Source organism: Hakea prostrata, chromosome 3, assembly GCF_041222555.1.
Source record: "Hakea prostrata isolate BN-2017 chromosome 3, UWA_Hpros_2, whole genome shotgun sequence".
NCBI lineage: Eukaryota > Viridiplantae > Streptophyta > Magnoliopsida > Proteales > Proteaceae > Hakea > Hakea prostrata.
The window spans coordinates 26,772,451-26,780,901 of NC_142602.1; the positions used below are offsets into that span (position 1 = coordinate 26,772,451).

Sequence of the window (8,451 nt, forward strand, 5' to 3'; positions counted from 1 at the left end):
ACTTGAATGCTACACATTTAATGCGCAACACTTGCTGCCAACGGTCGAGATTGAAATCTCGAGTACTGAAGTTGAATCTAACTTCATGATGTTTACGGTTATTACTTTTTTTCTCTCTTTTTATTGTCCTTTAAGAGAATAACACAAAATAAAATAAAAAATTCTGTGATTTCACTAATAAGAATGACCTTGATTCAAATAGTTCTACCCAAAGAAAGTAACAAATAAACACACCTAGTATATTAGCATTTTTAGTATATCTTGCCTCCCACAAAAAGACATTACAAAAAAAATGTAAAATTAAAATTTTGAAGTGACTTTTACGGATAGATGCCATCAGAGCTTACAAAAATTACAATGGTGAGATTTTTCCAGTGAGATGATTCCTTTGGACATCATCTGCAGAAGGAAGAGAGAGGGATGTTGGAGATCCAATGGCTTGAGGATTTGGATCTAGAAACGATCTACAGAGATGAATGAGAGACAACAGAAAGAAGAAAAACAAGAAGAAAAAAAATTTGGAAAAGCTAACATTATTTCATATATGCCTAGCTATTTTGAGAGATCGAACAAGTGAATTTCACATTAGAGAGAGAGAGAGGTTAAATTAATTAAGAGATCCAAAAATAGAAAAAATATTGGAGCTCTCCATATGAAGATCAAAGACGCAAGAAGTTGGAAATCCTTCGATCCGACCGAGTATTGGTGATGCAGCGAACAACTTCATGGAAAATATTCTCATGACTGGGAATCCAGAGCTTGCAGTGTGGGGTGAAGTCACACCCATCTTGAGCTTGATCTAGTAATGCTTTGAAGAGTGGATGCTTCAATAAGCTCACTTTGATCACAAACCTCTTGTAAGCTTCTCCAACGTACACTACCAAGTGTCCCTTTGGTACATCTTTCGGGATGAATTCCTCTTCTTCTTTTTCTTCTTCCTCCACGATTCTAGGCAATTGAGCCCATGCTGAACAGCATTGTTGATCATAACTTCCTGGATGAGTTCTTCTGATATCCACCCTTCTCCATTTCCTGAGAGACATTAACTTACTATTCATCTTGCTTGTTATAGTGGGTAGTCAGAGAACGAGAGAGAGAGAGAGAGAGAGAGAGAGAGAGAGAGAGAGAGAGAGAGAGAGAGAGAGAGAGAGAGAGAGAAAGTGAGAGATGGGTAGCTACTGGAAAGGGAAATGGGCTTATATAAGAATGAAAAGGGTAGTATGATCTGAGAAGGACTACTGTTTTGTCATTCTATGAATGGGAAATATTTGATGCTCTTCAGAGTTTGCAGGTGCTGTGGTTTATAAAATATATGACATTGCACTTTGTGTTATGAAAGTGTACGAACCGTAGCAAGATAGAGAGAGAGATTGGTTTTGGAAATTTTCAAAGTAAAGTAAAGAAGACCCCACCATTCCAGAGTCACAGCTCTTGAAGATTGAAAGGATAAGAGATATATAATAATAGAGGTATGGGAATATGGGATGGAGGAACAGCTCGATCTGTTATTCAATTCCTACTTCTATACATTGGAATATTATTCTCTCTCTAATTTAATTTCTAATTATCATTGCTTCCTTCTGATGATCATGATGATTAAGAGAGAGGGAGGTTATCAAAACGTGTACAGAAGAGAGAGAGAGAGAGAGAAAGATTCAAAACGTGTACAGAAGTGTGAACGAGCATCGTATAGTTAGATCAAGAGTCTAAGATTATACTGAGAGATTAAGAGTTTCAGATTCCACTGAAAGATATTTTAATTGGAACCGCGGCTCCAACGCACTACCATGCTAATGCATACTCTGGATTATCGTATCACCTTCACTTGCAGAAGAATGATTGGAAAGAGAGAAAAAAAGGAGGATTCCATGCTCTATCTTTTTGCTTCTAAAGTCAAATTTGGTATGATTTGTATTCACAGTTCTAGCTAGAATGGGTTCATGTTCTAATCAACGAGTAGATTTTCATTCAAGAAATTGATGTTATTTTATTATTTCAAGAAAGAAAAAACATTTGATATATAGTAATTTCTAAAAGAAGTAAAACTCAACTTATGAAAAATGTCATATCAATGAAAGATTGATCTCCACCAAATTTGGTGGGCAATTTTAATAACTCATTTTGTGAGATTAGTGAGGGAAATAGTAGGTTTGAGAGACCACCATTGATCTCCATCCTAAACAAGGTGCGGGAACCTAATAGATCAACTCATTACTCTAATAGAATTTTATAAATATAGAACTTATGTTCTCTTATAGAAGCCATCGTGAAACTTACGATAGATTTCTGCCTAGAGTTTTGGATGATTCTGCAACACCTCTTTGGCAATTACTAAGAAATCTTCATTGTATTTCTTTTTTCCTTTTTTTTTGGTAGGAGGAAGCTTCTTTTCTTTATATGTATAAGGGAGGAAATATTATATATACCCCAAAATTTATAAGTAATGATATATTATATCAATATTCAATAATTTAAAGAGACTAATTATCTTATATCGTACTCTGCAAATATATTTTATTACAATTCAATGGAAAAACATATCGATACTGTATCATGGGATACTTCAAAGTTTAAACCTTGTTAGGCAGTTCATTAGCTTAATACATGTCGGTGAGATTTCTTAGTTGAGCCCCTGTGAATATGTTTGAATTCCATTATTAGTACGGAAAGAAGTGCAGGAAGTAGGTAAGAAGATGATCAGTACTGTGCGTGACTTGTTAGATGAGCAAATGGGAAAGCATTAATGGAGATGTGTAACTTAATATTTTCTTATGAGGGAAGCCGCGTTGTCGTCAAAATGTCAAAGCATGTTCAGGAGCCGAAAGTGGTGCGAAGTTGCAGCAACAAAGAGAAGCAAGGGGTACAAAGGTGAGCTGCTGTTAAGGCTGGAAGGTATTCCAGTTGAGTTGTGAGTATTTTTTCCTACTTAATTAATGTTGCCAATCCATACAAAACCACTACGTCATTGATTTCTTCCCCCCTTTTGAGTGTGAAGCATAGTGGAATCCACCCTGTTGCAGGTTTTGTGATGGGTTTTATATATCTTTAGTTTTTTTTTTTTTTTATTAATCTCTCCATATATACCTTCCTATCTAGTTGACCAAATGGTATTTAGACTCCTGCTATAATATTATTTCTCTCTTGTTTAGCTGAAAAGTATCAAACACATTATTTTATTAACTTTTTCACTTAAATTCTATTTTTATATAGTTGAAAGATGTTTTAATTTAAATTTTAAATTATACTAATAGCAGGGGTGGAGTCTGAATTGAATATTGGAGGGAGGTTGAATAATAAGTCTGTACCACCTCTTCGTCGGGCGAACACTAACGTCTTTTTACCATATATATTGTGGGTCATGCAAGACCTACCGTAGATCCCACATTTGAATTATTTTATCATATTCCTGATGTAGAGCTCATATTAAAAAATTTGGTAAATTAACAGAAGGACTAAAATATAGATAATGCAGTTATAAATAAATTAAAGAAAAATATTAAAATAAAACATAGGAGCTAAAATTGTATTGATTAGATTTGTTAATATTTAAACTTTAAAAAATTAAGAAACAAAGAAGGTGGAGAAGAAATTGTAGGAGAAAGATAGACTTGAAGTCCATAATTAAATATGGAGAAAATAGTCAATTTTCATAAGTTAAGTAAAAATAAATAAATAAATAAAATAAAAAAATAATAATTATGATTAGATCTGATAAAATGAATGGCTAGAATTTTAAATGAGATTTAAATTACTATTAGTAAGAATTGAAATTTTAGGAGAAAATGGAGCAGGGGAATTGCCCCCTCAGCTCCTTAGTAGCTCTCTACGGGCTAGTAGTTAAAACCATAAATTACCCTCAAGTAATATTATTATTGAAATCCAAACTACACTCAATTATCTTAATAGCTAAAACCATAAATGACCTTCAATTAATTTTATTTTTAAACCCCCAAAACACCCCTATGTTTTTTAATTTACACGTCATTATGTTATTAGGGGAAAAAACGAAGAAAAGGAAATTAATTAAAAATCTAGATGTCTTTCTTATGCTTTTTTTTTCCGTTGAGCTAATTAAAGAGACATCTAGATTAAAAAACATCGGGATATTTTGGGGTTTAAAGAATAAAACTAATTGAAGTTAATTTAGGATTTTAATTATTAAGGTAATTGAGGGTATTTAGGGGTCTTAATAATAATATTAATGGAGGGGGTAATCTAGGGTTAATTTAGACCCTCTGCTCTTTGCTGCCACATACACACCTGCTCCCACCCTCAAGGCCTGCACTGTGTCAGGCCTGCCGCCTCAAGTCGGGTAACGAGGGACCCACACTCTTGTGCGGGTGAGAGCAGGGGTGTATGGGCAGCTGGGAGCACAGGATTTGGACTCCTCTAGGGTTTTAATTAGAATTTTTTATGTATGGGTCCTTTTAGTATAATATAAATTAATGTTAGATCTCCTAAGTACAATAGATTACGTTTAGGTCCTTATTAGAAGGTGTTAAATTTGTTCGTGAAATGATTAAAATACCCTTTCCATCCACACCCATTCACCCTGTCAGAAATCATCTACCACTTTAAAAAAAAATCATTTTTTTTTAAATTTAAAATTTTATTTTAGAAATCTGTTTATTTAGGGTTGAATCGGTACGGGTGATTTCTAGCTGGGTGGATGGGTGTGGAGGGCTGGGTGTGGGTGGATGGCATGAACAAATTTATCACCTCTTGGATGATGTTAGTTGCTTTGGGACCCAGACGTAGCTTATTGTACTAAGAGAACCTACATGTAAATAACTCTTTTAATTATTAGGGTAATTGAGGGTAATTTGGGTTTAAGATAAAACATCTTTTCAATTAAATGTAGTTCGAGATTTTAGAAAAATATTTAATAGTAAAATAGAATTAAACTGAAAAAGCTAAGAGAAGGGAGGTGTATGATACTTTTACCATGTAAGAGGGGAAGTGAATGATATTGTCCAACTACGATGGGGTCCAAGTACCGTTTGGTCAACTAAGAGGGGAGGCAAGTGATAGTTAACCATAATTATATATTTTGAATCTTTGGTAAGATCCAAAGTTTGAATTTCTTTGAGATCAAGGCGAACCCATATATATATTTTTTGGATCTAGCTTGGGTAATATGTCTGACATGGCGGTGCCTATGACTTCTTTAATTTAGGGAATGGACAGTATTCCATTGAAGGAAGCTAGGGTCCAAATTTTAGCTACTATTTTTCAGTAAAGATAATTTCATGTTAAAGCATGTATGTTGGTTAACTGCATGTAGATCAAAGTTAGATAATTATAAGATGGCTGTCACACCTCACTTAGCTGGACCCGATCATACCCGAATACCCGTGGGGTGGTACACTACAGGACCCAAGTTCGGTGACAAATCCATACAAACATATATATGATATAACATAATCCAAGGAAAATAATAAATCAAGTTTTTAAAGCCAAAGTTATAAATCTAAAATAATCAATGTTTACAATCATCCATGACTAAAATTAATCCAAATAAATATTAAAGTTTGGAAGAAGAGAATAATTGTTTGCAGCGAAAAATGATTAAGTATCCTGATAGAAGATACCCTTGCCTCTCTCAAAAGATATCAGAGTATAAATATAAAATAGTGCCATAAATGACACTACAAAATCCCTAAGCATGGCGAGGTCTCTACTAGAACCTAGCTCCATAGGAGCAATCTTGGTACGGGCACGAAGCTTCATGCGCGTTCACTTCCTTTCCAATGGCTCCCTCAAGATAATCTCTTGGCGACGGATCTTCCATTTGAATAGAGTTCTCATAACCTATAGAATAGTATAAAGAAATATACATATACAAATGAATGAGTTTCACAAAACTCGGTGAGGTCAACTCAACAATCATGTCATGCATTCGTTCACAAATTACACATTACACATATAAGATTAATAATGTAATTAATAACAATAATATGATAAATGAATGGTTATAATGTTATGCTCCTAACTCTATTATGAAGTCTTTATGGTGGATACGCATTAAGTTAAACACCAAGCTCCTTTGGGCGGTCTCAGTTGCTCTCCCTAAAAAAGAAACGTCTATTGGGTTCTTCGTGGTTGTTGGGTAAAGTCATGTTAATCCATGGTTGAGCTATAAGTCACCACTCTCTTACATCAGCGTTTGACATAAGATTTGGCGCTTGTCAAAGACAACTCTAGGCCCAATGCAAAGTCATATGGTCTCGTACTACATATGGTCCGGACATCTCCCCTCATGCCTAGTGCCATTTTGGTTCGATAACCTTCCCACCTATGAATGATATCTTCAAAGGAAGGCTTCTGTTGGTTCTCATTCCTTAACCCAATAATCATCCACATATAATGGACATGATGCTCTCCATGTCCTCTCAAGGGGTGGTTACCGGTCTTGAACGCCTATGAGCCTTATCTATTATATATAACTCTACCATTCAATGACGATAGTGGACCTGCTTGATTTCTAAACACCTGGCATTCATGTACCTAGTCTAAATGCACATTTATATAATGTCACTAAGGTAATGGGCGAACCCACAATCCTAGTTGGTAAATTTTAATAAGAAAATCAAGTCTTAAATCAATCTCATTCATTCTCACATCATCAACATAAGATTTGAAAAGAAAATAAAAGAATCACCCATATATTCTTACCTTTTATTCGCGCAAAGTCACGCACAATCACATGATAATAGATATCGAACTAAAGCAAGATGTCAATAATGAAATTGAAATAACAATATTAAACATACAAGACATGGTTAGCATATTCCTCACATTTCAATTTGGTTTCGTTCTCCAGAGTCCCAAAAATCACACTCAATAGTAGGTAATTATGCTCAAAATAATCCTAATTACATAAGAGAAAGAGTAAGTATTAATTGGGGATCAATTGGGATTCAAAAGAGGTCTAAAATTACACTTCTCGGACACAACCGGTTGAACAGCTTCAAACCTGCCGTTCTCAACCTAGTTTAGGCAAAAATCCTTATTTCACCTCCGACTCGAAATTGGATTGAAGTGAGACTTTGGGGACTTCTAATTAACAGTAACAAGGTCCTAAAAGTATAAAAAAATTGTCCCAATTAGACCTCAAATGAAAAACCCCAAATTCGGCTCTCTCGAGTGCCCGCAGACATCTTTGAGAGGTTTAATGCAATATTGTTCGCAATGAATCGCATAAAACACTCTCAAAACGAAAGGGAAAAAAAAAAAAACTAATGGAAGGCATTCAATGCATTCAATATACCCCAACTACCAAAACCTAGCATTCATTGATGAATAAAACCATTAAACCGAGCCTCGAAGTGTTGCCACGTGGATGAAATCCAAAATCCTTCTTGGTTTATCCTCCTCTCCAAGCCTTAGCCCCACTTAAGCATTAAAAATGCGTTCAAAGGTGAGTGGAGTCATAAATTAGGATTTTAAACCCAAATTATTGATATCTTGATTTTAACTCCCATGCCTACAAGTTGTAAATTATCAGCTCTCCAGTGCCCCAAGACTGAAAAGGAGGAAGAAGAGATGACATCAATTCCCTATGCAAGTGCTGTTGGGAGTTTGATGTACGCAATGATTTGTACTCGTTCAAATAATGCCCAAGCAGTGAGAATATTGAGCAGATATATGTCCAAGCCAGGAAAAGAGCATTGGATGGCAGTGAAGCATGTGTTTCACTATCTTCGTGGTACATCTGATTTTGAGTTATGCTATGAAGGCATGAAGAGCTCAAAAGGACAACCACCATTAGAGCTACAGTGCTTGGTGGATGCTGACTGAGGAGGTGACATTGATAGTAGAAGATCTACCAGTGGATATGTTGTATGCTTATTTGGCGGAGTTGTTAGTTGGATGAGCAAGAGGCAAAGCACAGTTGTCTTATCTACTACAAAGGCATAATACATGGCATTGACACATGCTGTCAAGGAAATAATTTGGCTGCATAGGTTGTGTAAAGAGCTTGGTTTTACACAAGGTGAAGTGACAGTTGGGTGTGATAGTTAGAGTGCAATATTCTTAGTAAAAAACCCAGGTTTTCATCCAAGGACCAATCTTATCAACATACAATACCATTTTATCATAGAAAAGATAGAACAAAAGGTTGTGATGCTAGAGAAAATTGACACAAAAGTAAATAATGCTGATTTTCTTACTAAGGCAGTGAGTTCTGAAAAGTTTGAAGGGTGTACAACTGCTTTGAATTTGATGAAGCATGTGAAGCATTCACCAAGTGGGAGATTGTTGAGTATGGCTCGTGCTTCACATTGTGTTGCTAACGGACATGGGTCCCGCTCCTCGGTGAGCGGGCGAGTGTCTTATATTCTGTGGGTCCATGTAAATATAGTTTTAGTTGTATTTGTAATTGAAACATGATTTGGGTAAATTATTAGTATTGGGTTAAAGTTGTAATTATATAGGGATTAGGGTTTT

General features: G+C 35.3%; 1 protein-coding gene across 1 annotated transcript; it reads right to left on the reverse strand.

The window, feature by feature from the left end:
• Positions 1-240: 240 nt before the first annotated feature.
• LOC149021926 (indole-3-acetic acid-induced protein ARG7-like) lies at positions 241-1,128 on the reverse strand. Its single transcript, XM_089147218.1, has one exon. The coding sequence runs from the start codon at positions 1,056-1,058 to the stop codon at positions 660-662; it is 399 nt and encodes a 132-aa protein (XP_089003344.1). The 5' UTR covers positions 1,059-1,128; the 3' UTR covers positions 241-659.
• Positions 1,129-8,451: the final 7,323 nt, after the last annotated feature.

Bases quoted from the DNA above. Each gene is read 5' to 3' on its own strand.
- LOC149021926 (XM_089147218.1), bottom strand. From the start codon at position 1,058: ATGAATAGTAAGTTAATGTCTCTCAGGAAATGGAGAAGGGTGGATATC.